The sequence below is a fragment of the Lycorma delicatula genome, chromosome 11, assembly GCF_047948215.1.
Source record: "Lycorma delicatula isolate Av1 chromosome 11, ASM4794821v1, whole genome shotgun sequence".
NCBI classification, from domain to species: domain Eukaryota; kingdom Metazoa; phylum Arthropoda; class Insecta; order Hemiptera; family Fulgoridae; genus Lycorma; species Lycorma delicatula.
The window spans coordinates 59492040-59508153 of NC_134465.1; the positions used below are offsets into that span (position 1 = coordinate 59492040).

At 27.2% G+C, this 16114-nt stretch overlaps 2 protein-coding genes across 3 annotated transcripts in view; both read left to right on the forward strand.

The window, feature by feature from the left end:
- The window catches only part of LOC142332311 (FK506-binding protein 59-like), a 29009-nt gene extending 27438 nt beyond the window's left edge, over window positions 1–1571 (forward strand). For both annotated transcript variants that reach the window (XM_075378673.1, XM_075378674.1), the window contains exon 8: window positions 816–1571. In XM_075378673.1, the coding sequence (XP_075234788.1) occupies window positions 816–1076 (261 nt within the window). In that variant the 3' untranslated portion in view covers window positions 1077–1571. The remainder of the gene's footprint in view (window positions 1–815) is intronic.
- A 9973-nt stretch (window positions 1572–11544) lies between these two features.
- Window positions 11545–16114, forward strand: part of Sbf (SET domain binding factor) — a 145991-nt gene continuing 141421 nt past the window's right edge. Inside the window, exon 1 of the mRNA XM_075378127.1 lies at window positions 11545–11942. Within this exon, the coding sequence (XP_075234242.1) occupies window positions 11888–11942 (55 nt within the window). The 5' untranslated portion in view covers window positions 11545–11887. The remainder of the gene's footprint in view (window positions 11943–16114) is intronic.

A 16114-nucleotide genomic window follows, 5' to 3' on the forward strand; every position in this document is an offset into this window, starting at 1 on the left:
CTGATTGATTGATTGATGAACGAAGGATGGTAAATATGGCATGCTACTGCTAGTTGTTGGATGACATCAGGGCACTTACCGCAACAAACAACACTGGCAACCGATTTGCAATGTATTCCTTCTGCGTGACAATGTACAGCACCTCAGACTTGCGATAAACTCTCTAAAATTTATTAGATATCTCTTGATCACCCACTGTACAGTCCAGAGATGTCATTGTGTGATTTACACATGTTTGGTTTGCTGAAAGAAGCTTTAGGAGGAGAAATATCCAAAGACGATGCAGCAATCTAGCAAAATGTGTGCAAGTTGTTGGTGGGGCAGCCATCTTATTTTTTTTATGAGGGATCAGGAAACTACCTATCGGGTGGAGAAATTGAATTTCTGTTGAAGAAAGCTGTGAAGAAAAATAAAGTAATTTGTTTGTAATTTTATCCAATACCAATAAAGCTGTGCAAATAAATCCCAATTTATCTTTGAATGACTATTGTAGTAATACTAGTCAATATTTTAATGTTGTTAAATCATGAAATTTGAAAAATAAACTCTTTCACATATAAAACAGACAAATATAAACAAATTTATAAGAGAATGCCACATGGTGTTTGTATTGCATATCCATGACATAATAGATGAACACCAGGTGTCCCAGGGATCTTGTATATCATATCTAAACATGAAAATATTTTCAACTGAATTAAGCTTGAGGAAAATTTATTCAAGGAATCCTAGTAAAAACTTCAGTACAACATGTTATGTTTAATAATATATTATCACATTTTAATTAAGTGTTTATGTTTTGTTTGTTTATTCAGGCTTATCTTGCTATGGAACTGTATAGAGAAGCTAAAATTGATTTTGAAAGAGTTTTAAATATAAATCCTAGTAATAAGGTAGCAAATGAAAATTTACTAAGTTGTATTAAAAAAATTAATGATTGTGAAACTGTTGATGATATGTTGTTTAGAGACTTACTTATCAATGATAGGAGGAGATTTTTACCAGAAGATGTTCAAAGAAATATGTTTGAAATGATGATGCGTTCACAATTTAATAATCTTTTTAAACATAACTAAATTTTTCCATATCTAGTATTTTTTTGTATTTTAATTTTTTTTTTTTTTTAATTTTTATACATGACTTAAGTATTTTTAAATACTTATTTAAGTGTTCATTTGTACTTTATTAATGAGTACATTAAACATATAATACACTCATATTCATATTATATTTATAATATTCATGTCATCGTGTTCTGATTTTGTTTGATGTGTCTAAAGAATTTTAATTGTCAGTATTTATCAAAGAACACCCTTCCATATTCTAAGGTACTACCATCACAATGTTATAAAAAATAAGAGATCATATGTTCTAAGCTGTACAAATCGAAATTTATCATAAATTTAAATTTTTTAAAGATTAGTAAGTAGTATTAAATGCCTTTTTGCATTTTTAAACTTTCCATTTTTTTATACTTACAATGATAAAATAGATGTAGTTTATTTTATAGAAGTATTCTTATTCAGAATCTGAAAAAGAACCAATAAAAAATTTACTCTTAAATTGTTAAATATTTTATTTGCTTTATCTGTCTCAATTCGTAGATTAAAACCATTATCTGTCTAATCCTCAGAAAGTAAATCACAAAAAATTGTTCTCTTAAGATAATAAGAAAAAAAATTCATATTTGAAATTTAAACATTTTTACTAATATGCATGTTCAGCCAGTAAGTCAGAAAGAACAGTTTTATGAAAAGGAAAATGGAAATTAATCTTTAAAGAGGGAACAGATCAACTCGTAGAATTAAAGCAGGTTTAGTAATTCATTTGTAATCCTTTATAAAATGAAAGGATTTGATTTATTTTTGTGTAAAATATTAATATAACATGAGAATGAAGCATATTCTTAGAAAATTAAAACTTGATTTTGTTGAATGTAATAAGTTAGGAAGTACTTAGCTTTATTATGAAAAAATTATTACGTGCCTATCTTTTTCAATTTATCAAAAATGAATTGAATTTTTTATTCCTGTTTGCTGTAAAAGGATTAAAAAAATCACATCCAATGTGGAGCACATTTTCTTTAACATTTACTATTTATTAATTGTGGACTTGTAACGATGTAATTTGCTCCAAAAGAAATATTTTTATTTTTAAACATTATAAATACATCTTGTATTTATTTTTCCTAAATATTATATATATATTTTTTTTTTCCTAAAAAAGAGAATGTTTTTGGTCGAAATTAAAAATGTTCATTACATTGACCGTTAGCTGTGCCACTGTATTTATTGAATCTTTGTATAAATATTAACTTTATATATAAAATATTAGTACATAAACAAAGCTTATGAAAATAAACCTTCGTACAAAAAAATTAAATTCATGTAGTTAAAAATACTTATTTGCCACATTCAAAACAAGAAAAAAAATGTTTAAATAAGTGCAACTTTATACAGCCTGTTTCAATAATGTCATATTTCATTAACTGTCACAAACTATATATGCTGACAACATATGTAAAGGAATTAATAGTGTTTAATTGCAAATCGTAGTCAAATAAACCATACATTGAAATCAGTATTTAGCATTAAAAGTAATTCCATCAATTCAAAAAAGTCAAATAGACAAGTGAAATTTTTGAAAAATTAAATAATCAACCAACTTTCTAAATTTCATTTAGATCATCTTTTACAGAATGTAATTAAATCAAAGATTAAAAATGAAGCCGTAAATTAGATCATGGTTTCTATTCAGGGGTCTTACTACTCATCCAGAAATACACTTATTCAGATAAAACAAAAATTCAAGAATTGTAATGGTAAAAATATCATTCAGATTAGCATAGTAGTAACTAAGTTTTAAACAGTCATCACTGAAAACAAATACAGACTATGATTTTATAAAATTTACAAATAATAAATTTAAAAAAGCTGAATTTGCTACGTTATACAGCAAAAACTTCATCTAATGAAGAAACAATGCAATTTAGAAGTTGAAATAATTGTTATTATTTGAACTGTGTGCAGAGTGGTCTTAAAAAATTGATTTCTAGAAGAGTCAACAATTTTGATGAAAACTTCTACACCCTTACATCTGAAATCTCTCGTGCAATGACTTCAAATCACTGTTAACACTTGCACTGCTTAATTTTTTTCTCTACATACTTGCTGTGCTGATTTTTTTTTTTTTTAAATAAATATATTGGTTGATACACTACCATATACCATATGATATACTACCGTATACCATATATAATAGTTTTTTTACATCTACGATTTTTGTAACCTTAAAAATATGCGATGAAGTCACATGCATCATCAGCAAGTAGCTTATTAATGACTCCTAAAGCTATGCAATCCCTCATTGCATTGTTTCTTGTTAATATTTTAACATTTTTTCTTGGAAATTATTCAGTGGTTTTTAAAATGTATGGTTAGTATTCTGTTAGAAAAATGTTGGGCAGTCTTTTTATTTACTATATATATTTTAATTAAATTATTTTTTTTTAATTTTAAAAGTTAAAATATAAAGAAAAAACTAAGCCAATTAAAATATACTATAATTTTGCATAATAAAGAATGAAATGAAAATTTAAATAAAGTAATTATAAAAAGTGAAGGAATATTGTATTATTCTTCACAAAGTTTTCTATAAGATAAAATGTAAAATTAAAGTTACGAGTTAGGGCCTAAAAAAAATCATGTCAAAAACAAATTTCATAAAACTATAACAAAACTGATTAATTTCATAAGTAAATCAGGCTTTTTTTACACTTTACTATGACAGTTTTAATACTAAAAAAGTAATTTTTAGTTCCATTTATTTTCAAAGAATCTTTAAAAAAATTAAAAAATATTTTTTGTTACAAGTTAATATTAAGCGTTTTTAAAGTAGATTAATAAAAATATAACAAATGCAGTTTAAAAAAAAATATGTTGAACAAACCCGTACGAGTATAACACAACAAACTAAGAATCCTTTCTATTTGGTTAATATGCAACAACAAAACCCTTAACCGGTTGCTGAAAAAGATAGGAGAGGTTAGAAGAATGCCTTACCCTTGCTTGATGCATAGGTGGCATCATGTACACTGAGCATTTCCCCCCTCTATGACACAACTGTGGTGTCATCAGCAGTTAATGTACAGCAAGGTAAAAGTTCTATCCAATGAGGTGCTGAGATTCATCGTTGCAGATTCTTATGGCAAGGATTTAAAAATGCTTTTTATTAAAACTAAAGTGCTTAGGAAACAGTATTGGTTGAGTAGAACATAAAAGGAGGCTAATGAACAAGTTTTTTTTTTTTCTGTTACTACCTCAATTACATTTGCTGTTAACAGTTAGAGATGAACAAGTTTTTTTTTTTTATCTGTTACTACCTCAATTACATTTGCTGTTAACAGTTAGAGATGAATGAATGTTTATATTTTTTTATTTATTACATGTGAAAAATGTTAAACCTGTCCAAGAAGTTAGATCATTATCTGAGATTCGTAAGTATAAATTGTGTTGACTTATATTTAGAAAATTAAATATGTTCGTGATTGCCCAATCTTTGGTAAAAAGAATGGTCATTTATTCTTAAAAAATAATAATATCCATTTTTACCAAACTAGACAGAACTGTTGTCATTTTTAATAAATTGTGAAATCATTTGAATAAATAATCTTCCCATTAGTTTATTTTCTTTTATTCCTATCAGAAGATTTTCTTTTATGGAAACTATTACTGTATTGATGAATTTTTAATACTAAAAAACAATTTATCTCTATCTGTTCAATCTGTATGTAAATACGTGCTCAAAATAATTTTCTAAAGTGGTTCTTTTGGAATTTTGAACAATTATTCTATTCTTGTTGCATATACGTATACATTATTTCCTTTGTATTTAAATAATTAATGTAGACTTTAAACACATCTACTTGTACTTCCTTGTGTGAAGTAAAGGAAGTATTGTAATCGCAAAAAATTTCAGATTTCAATGGAAATATCCATTTTGACTAGTTTCGGCATGACATTTGTAGGCTTGTGTATTATTATGTACGTATCTCGCATAACTCAAAAAGGGTCAATCCATTTGAAGTGTCCCAAAAAAACATAAACTGGTTGCTTGACCAATTATAAAAAAATTGAAACTTGCCCATTTGTTTCCTACATGTTCAGTACCTTAAAACTATTTATTTTTTTATTTATTTAAGCAGTTTATCTGTGGTGGCCATTTTTGTTACAGGGCACACACCTGTTTTTGCGATTGTTAGGGTTTACAGAAAAAAATCATAACCAAAAAAACTATTGGTCCTGGAAGGATGAAACAAAAAGTAATTTAGTCATATTTTCTCAAGGTAAAAGTCTGGTCCAGTGGTTTATTTATATATCTTTCTGTAATAAAATTACCATTGAAGTTGAATATAAAAAATAGTGAAATTTTTTTCAAGAGAAGGGATGGCATACAGAGTTGAATTATTTTTTTATATGTACATAGTTTTACCATAAATAATGTTAATGGTGATATACTTAGCCCTAAAATTTTATGAATTTTTGAAAATAAATGTTTTAAAAAAATTCAAATTTTGGCTTCAAATAACTCATAAACTCTCAAATTTGCACAACTTCAGTGTTTTTGTAGATGTTTATGGCAAACGAAAAAGTTTGCTGTGTATTGTAGTAATAAAAATATAACCTCAAAAAATCATGAAAAACCTGTTAAAAGGTTTTACCATTTTGACTCGCTAAATAAGTGCTCCAAGGGGATTTCTTGTCTTTTTTGCACCTTAAATTTTTTATGTTTTTTTTTTTATATTTAGCTCTTATGTTGATGTTTTCAATGTTTTTAAAATAGTTTTTTTACAGTTATTAATGATAGTCATAATTTAATGATAACTTAACCAGTACCAGTAACCTAATACAATATTGATTCATAAATGCTTGTAAAACCTACCCAAACAGATTTCAATGAGTAGCCTACATCTTTTTTCAAGAATTCAATTTTATATTGGTTTATTTTTATAAACACTACCTAAGAAAAAATAAATTGTAGCAAAATTTTAATTATCCTTTAATGAAAAAGCTTGTTTTTATAGCAATAAAAGTTTATTATTTGGTGTGGTTAACTAACAGCTGTGATATCTCTTCTGATAATTCTCTTGAAATTGTGTGAGAGCGACTCGTCATTGTAGTTAGTTGATGGAGGTGATACATCCAATTGTTAATATTGTGTGTGAGACAATGTATTGCTCTTGGTTTTCGCATTCATATAGTTTTTTTTTCTGCTTTTGAAACACAAAGAGACTTACCAGGAACTAAATTTAAATTTAGAAAGATGTGTTCTTTAAGAGCTTGCTCAATGTTATTTGTCTTGGGTTTTTCTTAACTGATTTTTTATGAGTTCTCAAAGGGTCACAACAGACTGTCCAAACAGGTGACTGAATTTTGACAAAAACGTTTTTTCATGGTATTTACAAACACTAGTGACATCTGAATTAACATGTAAAAAAGTAATTTGTTGGTTTTCATCACTAAATTCACAAATTTTAATGAGTTCTTTTCACACTATACATACACTGTTTTATGACACTTCATTCACCCAAATTCATATGGACCATTGTTTTATGTGAAATTATTTAAAAATAATGTAAAAATTTAACTGATGTTAAAATTTGCAAATATAATATCATTAAGTAAAACTTATTTATTTAATAAACACTTCCAAACGCAGGAAATTTGAGTCACTTGGTAAGGATGTGAACAGGTCATTGACTAATGTCAGACTGACCAGTGTGTAACTGCAAAGCTAATTGATGCAACAAGCATAAGTGAGCATGTTGCAACATGAATTTTCCTGGCTGGAAATGACTTTCTAAATCAACTAGTTTGGATTTTCAATATTCTGCATTATTCATGTTACTTAATTTCATCTTCCTTATTAAAATGCACATTTAAGGTTTATTGAGGAGTGGTATCAGTCCATAAGATATACTTATTCAGTAATATTGCAATTTTTTTCACTAATCTGAGAATTTTTTCTAAACATAAGAAATAACTCCTTTCTACGTAATCTAAATTAATATCCTAATGTACAGTTAAAAAAAAAAACCAGTAAATTTATATAAGTTTTAATGAATAAAATGGAATAATTGTATAAGTAAGATTAAGACTGCAACCTTGTTGTTATTTAATAATTACTTAGGTTTATTATCATGGAGAGTGAAGCATTATGAGTGTAAAAATAATTTGAAACTCGCAAAACTAGTTTGTTTTTTTATAGATTTGCTGTTGGGTATGTATTTTAATTGAGATAATTCTACAATATATGGATTTTATGTTATACTAGTACTTAAATATTCTACACTTGGTTTTATTTACAACAGAAAATTAAAATCAAACTTCAAAGTATTGGGTTGTGATTTTATTTTTCCATGACTCAGCTAATAGTCCAGGCGGTATCTGTTTTAAAATGGGCATATTTGAACTCTTTCTATATGATCAGTAATTTTTGTTTTAATGTCCGTGGAACACCATCAGAAATAATTATTTCATTATGCACCAGTTGAAAAATGTGTGCTTTAAATTTTTATTAAACAAAAGTGTAAAAAAAATCACAAAAATAGTTTTTTTTTCAATTATTTTCCTAGATAATAACTGTTCATTTTAGAGAAAAGATCGAGATAGAAAAAAGTTTTCTTATTCAGTTTTACACACAATATCACAGGTTGTAAATCGAAAAATACATTATTATTGTTGTAAGAATAGCAATAACTCAAAAAATAAAAAAAACTAGATTTTTTAGGAATTTTTTTCAAGTACTTATATATACGACCTTCATATTTTGCCTTAAAGAACTTTTTGTTTGATAAAGCAACACACCAAATTTCAAAAAAATCTGTCTGGCAGTTTTTGCACAATAATTTTGCAATCTTGATTAAAAAAATGTGATTTTTCCAAATTGTGTAGACCCTGAAATAACGTCTCTAGATTTTAAAAAATAAGGTCTAATCACATTTAAAAAAGCACTCAAACTTTCAAATGCATTCTGAAAAATTTAAATTGGTTAATTAGGAAAGCCTAGGGAATTTTTCAAACATGCTTGCAATGTTAACAAGCAAAATTATAGATTTTTTTAAATTGATGCTCTTGTAGGCTCAGATATCATATTGCTAAATATCAGTCTATTAATTTATTTCAAAAGTTGCACAGTGGTGATCAACTTTGATTGGTTATATCTCCAGAGATAATTAATGAATTGAACATTTGTTTTAAAGAAGTGACTTTCCTAGTACTTTTAAGTTGTGCTTATTAAAATTAATTTAGTTAAAAATTCATGAAGATATTCAGTTTGTTTAAAAGCAAAAAAAAAGCAATTATGTTTGAAAAATTCCCTAGCCTCTCCTAATTAACCAACATAAATTTTTCAAAATGCATTTGAAAGTTTGAATACTCTCTTATGTGATTAAATTTTCAAGTATCTAGAGACTTTACTTCAGGCTCTACACAATTTGGAAAAATCACTTTTTTTTAATATGGATGCAAAATTATTGTACAAAAATTGTCTGACTGATTTTGTTGAAATTTGGCAGATTGCTTTATCATATAAAACAGTTCTTTAAGGAAAAATCTGAAGGTCGGTCCTATGTGTAATTTAAGTTCTCAAAAAAAATTTCCAAAAAATCTTTTTTTTGACAGTTATTGCTGCTGTTCTTACATCAGTAATAACATATTTTTCAATTTGCAACCCATGATATTGTCTGTAAAATTTAAGAACAAAACTTTTTTCTCTTCACATCTTACCTCAAATGAACTGTTATCGAGTAGTTAGCCTGGAAATAAGACAGAAAAAAATGGATGTTGTGATTTTTTTTTACATTTTAACAAAAATTTAAGCACACCTTTTTCAACTGGTGCATAACAAAGTAATCATTTCTGATGATATTTTGGAGGCATTAAAACAAAAATTAGCGATTATACAGAAAAAGTCGAACCCAAAACAAATACCGCCTGAACTGTAAGATGATAAAACAAAATTGTGTTTTACCATTATTAAGTGATAATTTTGATCTTTGGTAGAGCAAAATAAGTCTACATCATCTGCTATCAATGTAAAGAGTTACACTGGTAACAGTGTAAATATATGGAAAAAATTCACACAACTGCTAGTTTTTTTGTTGAAAAAAATTGTTAAATATGTTATTCTTCAAGATTGTATGTAGGTTGGTGTCTTCCTGTAAACATATATGAAAAAGGTTGGCTTTTATTCTCTGAGATAATTAGCTGATTTTTATTTAGTCATTTAGCTGTTAAATTACTTGTAACATTAGTGTGTTAACAGAAAATAAAATGCAATACCCTAACATATTTATGAAGTACATATGTCTTATTTTTGTGATAGTCATGAAGTTAAGTAGGCCAACATGTAATATTTAGGGTCCAAATTTTTTATTTTTAAATTTCTTGTTCAGCATAATGAAATGTCCATCACTCCCATCACTACTTAAAATGTTTTTTTTTTTTTTTTTTTTTTTTTTTTTTTTTTTTATAATTTAAGACTTGCTGTTTAAAATTTAAAGAAATTATATACCCAGAAGATATTTTATAGCTAATTATCTATATAGCTTCTCAATAAATGAAATTGATTACATTTCTCATTAAAATAGTTAGGAGATTATTTAAAATCTGGTCTAATTATACACTTGATCTGTATTATGTTGAACTGATCAACAAATTATATCCTAAGTTATGGAATTACAACCTAGAAATAGAAAAAACATATTGCTATTATTACTTAATACATACAAAACAAACCCTTATAATGTTTTCACTAATTAATGCACTGCACATTAATCTCTATGTAAAAAAAAAAAAACTGTATAACCACTGGTCACAACAGAATCAACTTTTGAAAATTAGTGTACTCTAAGAAACAGTACCCAAATCTTACCATTTACAATGTTTATCACAGTACCCAAATGTTACCTATAGTATATAAAAAGAACACCCATACAGTTATTTATCACAGTACCCAAATGTTACCTATAGTATATAAAAAGCTTGCATGACTGAACAGTATGAAATTTATAAACATTACATTTTAATTTTAAATTTACAGAACCCATAAAATATATTATATTTGCTTAATGAATATCCTAATCTTTTTAAAGACACAAGCCATTAATAAGTAAGTATTGCTGGAAATGACCCTGATGAAGAAGCCACAGTAATTATCTTGGATGCAGCTTTTTTGTTTTTTTGAAAGGTAAATTAAAAAAAAAATAAAAATACTTTAAATAAAAGATTGTTAGCAAAGACAATATCCTATTTACTGGAGATCACTACATGTTTTGTTAAACCATAATTTTATCTACTGTTACCCGTGAAAGATAACAGAACCTTGTGGTTAAACAAGGAAAGTGGGTAAGTCCATATACATTACATGTATTGTAAATCTTTATGAATTAAATATCTATATATATATATATATATAGAGAGAGAGAGAGAGAGAGCAATGATACAAATTAGCAAAGCCCTTAAAATGGAAAATTTGATTTAAGGTTTGTAGACTAAGAATTACGTGGATTTCACTCAATATTGCAATGTTTGAAGTATTGTGTACAATATACCCTTAGTGCTTGATAAATGTGATTTATGAAGTGTAGCAAATAAGTTGCACGTTTAATTATTCTCTACAACAAAATTTCAAAACAAGTTTGAAATAATCTTCAGTTTAATATAACAATACTATTTCATTTTTTAACTAGACATTTAACTTATAGGTATAGATTGTTGAAATTCATCACCATCCTTATAGTCTCGCGCATTAACTTTTTGTAACCGACTTTAATCCACGATTGACCGATAATAAACGCCTTAGCTTATTGGTTAACCGCGGAGTTTTACCGGTACGCTTTATTTCCAATTTTATATTATTATACGCTATGTAGATTAATATATTCCAAAGTTTGGTGTAAGCTCATTCTGTCTCGTTACCGTGGAATTTTGGACTTGTCTATAATTAATATACTTAAATAATTTTAGATTCCCTCTTACATGTATGACCGTGCCGGTCTTCGTGGGACGAGTGGTAGCCTTTCGGACGTCCATCCGGAGGTACCGGGTTCGAATCCCGGTCAGATATATGGCGTTTTCACAGATTAAAAAATTGCTATTTCATCTCATACTTTGAAGGAGTACCTAACGGTGGTGTCAGAGGCAACAAAAAAAAAAAAAAAAAAAAATGTGGGACGTAACTTCGGGAAATTAACCTCTCCCGGGTAAAGGTTACGGTAATTAAAAATCTGCTTAGTTTCTTTCTGCTTTACGATGTATTTCGATTGTACAATTTTCTTTTACAAAAAATAATTAAATTTAATTCTGAAATACTAGATTCTTTAGTATTAACCTTATTTTCATTTAAAATTTAATTTTTATCTCTAAAGTTGCTTAACCTTCTCAAAATCTGTTATGACATAGGGAGTGTAAACAATATTTTTTATTATTTATTTATTCTTTGTTTAAATCTACTGTGAATTAAAATATAATTTTCTATTCGACGCGTTATTTGTTTTAACTAAATTTTGTTAACCCATAAATAAATAATATTCAGTGAATTATTTTGATTCTCAACAAACGTAAACGTGTTCATAACTGTCAGACGCAGACTAACTAGTAGTGTTTTATATTCGTTTAATTTTTTCTTACTGATAGAGATTATTCGTCTGGGCAAGATGAACATGATGTCATCATTCACAACTTGACTAACAAGTCATGTTCTTTAATGTTCTTGTGGTTTGGAGGAAGAACAGATTATGGAAGGGAGATTCCAAAATGGCAGATGATGGTGGAATTTGATTATTTTTTGTGTGTGATTAGATTTTATTTTTTGTGCCGACAGCGTAATGTCGCGTTTGGCAGATTATTTTGTAATTGTTGGATATGACCATGAAAAAGAAAGTAAGTACTTATTTTTAGTATGTTACTTTAACATTAAAATATGCACTCGTAATTAGATCTGATCATGTATTAACCTAACAAGTAGTGTAATGAAATGCTCCTAGATGTTAGTACAAATGTCAAATGGTATTGGATGCCCGATGTTGCTGTCATTAGTTCATATTATTACTTGGGATTGTTCTTATAAAAGAATATGTTTCAGTATATCATTTTTTTTGCAAACTGCAAAGTCGTTTCTTTTAAATTTTTAAAAGAAGCGGTTGGGTCTTTTTAACTTTCAATATTTACGTTAGTTAATTATTCCCACTTTTTCACCAAAACAAAATTGACAAATAAATCCTTTATAACATATTTTTTATGATTACTTTTTAAAAAATTATGTGAAAGGTTTAAATAAAAAATTTATCTATGTTAAGATTAATTAATTATGAAAAACTTTTTTTTTCTGTGATTTTTTTGCATTTTTCTGTTGCATTTATTACCTGCTGTTCTTTCTAATTAATTTGCCTCCTATTGTATTTTTGTATGAAGCCTCTTTGATTTTGTTATTATTTTCCTGTGGGTTGTTTCTGGAAGTAAATTATCAAAAACATAGGTGTTATTTACTTTTTCTTTATTATCCTCAGTTGATTTGCTTTAGTGACAGGGCCTATAATTACTCAAATGCATGATAAACTATTGTATTTAATTTTTACAATTTGAAAAATTTTTATTTAAGTATGTTTTCAACTTGCATATTTGTACTTTACTAATTTTACCTCTTTTAGTACTGGATGTTCTGTATAAAATTAGGCAGTATTCATCCAGGACACGACCAGGATAGAATATGTTTGTTATTCAGCATATTTTTGTGCTAATTTTATTACCAGATTTGATTTCAGTATTTCTCTGTCTTAATGTATTATTATTAGATACATCAAATTATAATATATGCTTTCATTGTTCACTCGCAATATCTTTCTCTCTGTAGCTGCCATATATATGATTTTATTAAAAAAAAATTTCTGCAGACATTGGTATTCAGTTAAAAATAATGTAAATTTGTAATACTTTTTTTAATATAAATTACTGTGCTATTTCAATATGATGAAGTCTGTTATTCAGAAGTGAGTGTGCATTTTGATAATAAATTGTGCAGTTTTGAAGTCATTTTGTAGTCTTAGTTAAAAATCGACCATCATCCATTACACCTTAAAGTAAACAATACCTTGGAAGCATTCCAATGTGACTTAATTATTTCTAGCATATAGATTTTGGAGCTCAATCAAAAGTCAGAATGAATTTGGAACCAGTAAACAGGAAAAGTATAGGCATAGTGATTATTGACTTTCATCTCCTTGAATGAAAAAAGGATTAAAAATGCATAATTCTATAAGTTTTATCAAATCAGATAATAATTTTTTTTGTAACTTCATAATACAATAGTGTAAGACAGAATGTTACTACTATGTTTTTGTGGCCATTTTTAATAAATTACCTAACCTTGTTAAAAAATCCCTAGATCAATTTATTTAAAATTAAATTCAAATGTTACTGTGTTAGTATATTTTTAAATACCCCAATAGTAATTAAATAAACTTGATTTTTTTTGTATACTCATTTAAAATGTTTTTAAATGTTTATTTTATTTATTTATAATTTTTATATATTTATATTACTATTAAGTTCTTTTTCGGAATCTGACAGCCACTTTCTTCCAAATCAGTGGATACTACATTTTTCTTCCAAATCAGTGGATATTTGGAGGTATTTGCAGAGAAATTATAAATATAATCTAACCAAACTTAACCTCGGCTCTCTTACCTTTGTTCACTAGTCAAGGTTAGCGAGCATAGGTTAAGTTGGGTTAGATTATATTTATAATTATAAGCAATAATGCTTATATTGGACCTCTATCAGGAACATTTGTAAGACGAGTATTAAGTTAAAAAAAATTTTGAAAAATTGGATGTCGGATTCTGAAAAAGCATCCACTTAATAACTGCACTTCTTTTTATTTATTAATTTGGTAATTATGTAAAATATGGAATCCATCTCAGTTTTCCATATTTACAGAATACTTTAACCCTAGAATCTCAATGCTATAAAAACTTACACTAATCACAACGCATAGTCTCACAGACTACTCTGTGGGTAACGGATATAAAAGTCAATAAATTGAGAATATTTAAAAATCAATCAATATATTATATAATAGTCGTTTACCAAACTTAAAATGTGTTCTAATTACAATTTTATTTTTTTACAATAATTTTTTTGTTTGGTACAATCAACACATTACATCACTCAGTAAGTGTTCCATATAGATATGCTTTTGCATTTTGTGCATAAAAAACAAGAGATCCTTTGCTTTTTTGAAGGACAGTAAGTGCAGATTTTTTGTGATGAAGATCCTGGAATTTGTTGTACATTAATGTTTCTAGGTCCAGCAGTTTCATCAATGTGACATTTTAATGTTCTTGATAAATTGGATAGATTTTATCTCTCCTGGATAGAATGGCCTGTCAGTTCCTTGTTGATTTCTTTAGTGAAATCTCTTCTTGATTTTAGTTTCCTTCAATTTTTTATTTCTTGGTGGACATATATTACATAGGAATTAATCAAAACACGATTTATCATTCTGTAAAATGTACAAAGAGGCCATCTTCCAGTTTTTCTGGAGCAGAACATTGCATCTGATATCTTCTCAGATGTATCAGTGGCGCTCTTTGTGTCATTATAAAATTCAGCAATGTTGGAATTCCCGCTGCTATTAATCACCCAGCTCATTATTTCATGAGTTGTTAATAAAATAACATTTTTTGTTGTCTTTGATTGATAAGAAACTATTGTTTTTGTTCCATCATAAAACATTGACGATCTCAATCTCTTACATTTCAATTGGGATTTCAGGTTTATTCTTTTTCAACATGCCTATAGTAGTTAATTTATGTTTAAAGCATTTTGGTTGTTAAGGGGATAAATGTGAACCAGTTATCATAAGTAATATTTCTATTGCTACCATGTACAGGTTGTTAGTTATTTGACAAAATACATAGCAGCAGGGAGGTTTTCAGTGTACATACTTTTCCCAAGATAAGGTATGACATCCGTAAAATAATTTGTTTTAACATCACAAAGCATTAATATCTTAATACCGTAATTATTTGGTTTTGACGGTAAATACATTTTAAACGGACAATGACCTCTAAAGCCAAGCAATTGCTCATTAGCTGTTAGTATGTTCCAGGTATATGATTACTTTTATATAAAATAATAAGTTTATCCCACATTTCCCTATTATGGGTGAATTTATCATTCTGTTTTCTTTCTTACCTTGTATCTTTTGAATCAAAATGTAAACAATTCAATAAAAAAATCAAACCTATTTTTGTTCATCAATGAAATATAGTGTGCACCACTGAAGGATGCATCAAACAACTCTTACTGTTTAGATGATTGTCTTTGTGAGCTGCTCGAAGAACTGATAACTCAATAAGTGCTTTTATTTTGATTGTATTAGTTATTTTTATAATAGCGTCGTTTGTTTTATATAGAGCAGACCTTATACATTTTTTCTAACATCGAATCTGTTATAAATAATAAGAATGCCTCTAAAGGTGTTTCTATTTGTGCTGCTTTGTTGATCGATTGTTGGGTGAAGTGAATGATGTTTCTTGCTGCTGTACTTGTTCGCCAATTTTCTTTACATTTGATGACCATTAGTGACAACTTTTTCCTTTCAAATTGGTTTTCAAGGAAAAACAATATTGCTGTGTGCTGGAGCATGTTGAAAAACAGATTGATCATCAATGATTTCATCACTTACAATATATATATATATATATATATATATATATGCTTTTGAACAAGTTTTATATAAAGCTACATCTTCAACATCATTTTCATCATCGTTTTCTCTTAGAATTTTGTCATTATTGGACAATCAACCAATATTAAGCTTTGAAAAAATGTCCAGAATTTCAAAACTAGTATTTAGTAAATCACCCATACTTTATAAAAAATGCAACATAATATATTTCAAAATGATATGGAAGAAATATTTATATTATAAATTAAGAAAAACAATATATTATATACACTTGTTTATGGTTCAAAAACAATACTACTACTACTGGTTTAAAAATTGTTATATTTTCAACTTTGTATACAGATAGAAAACACTAATGTAA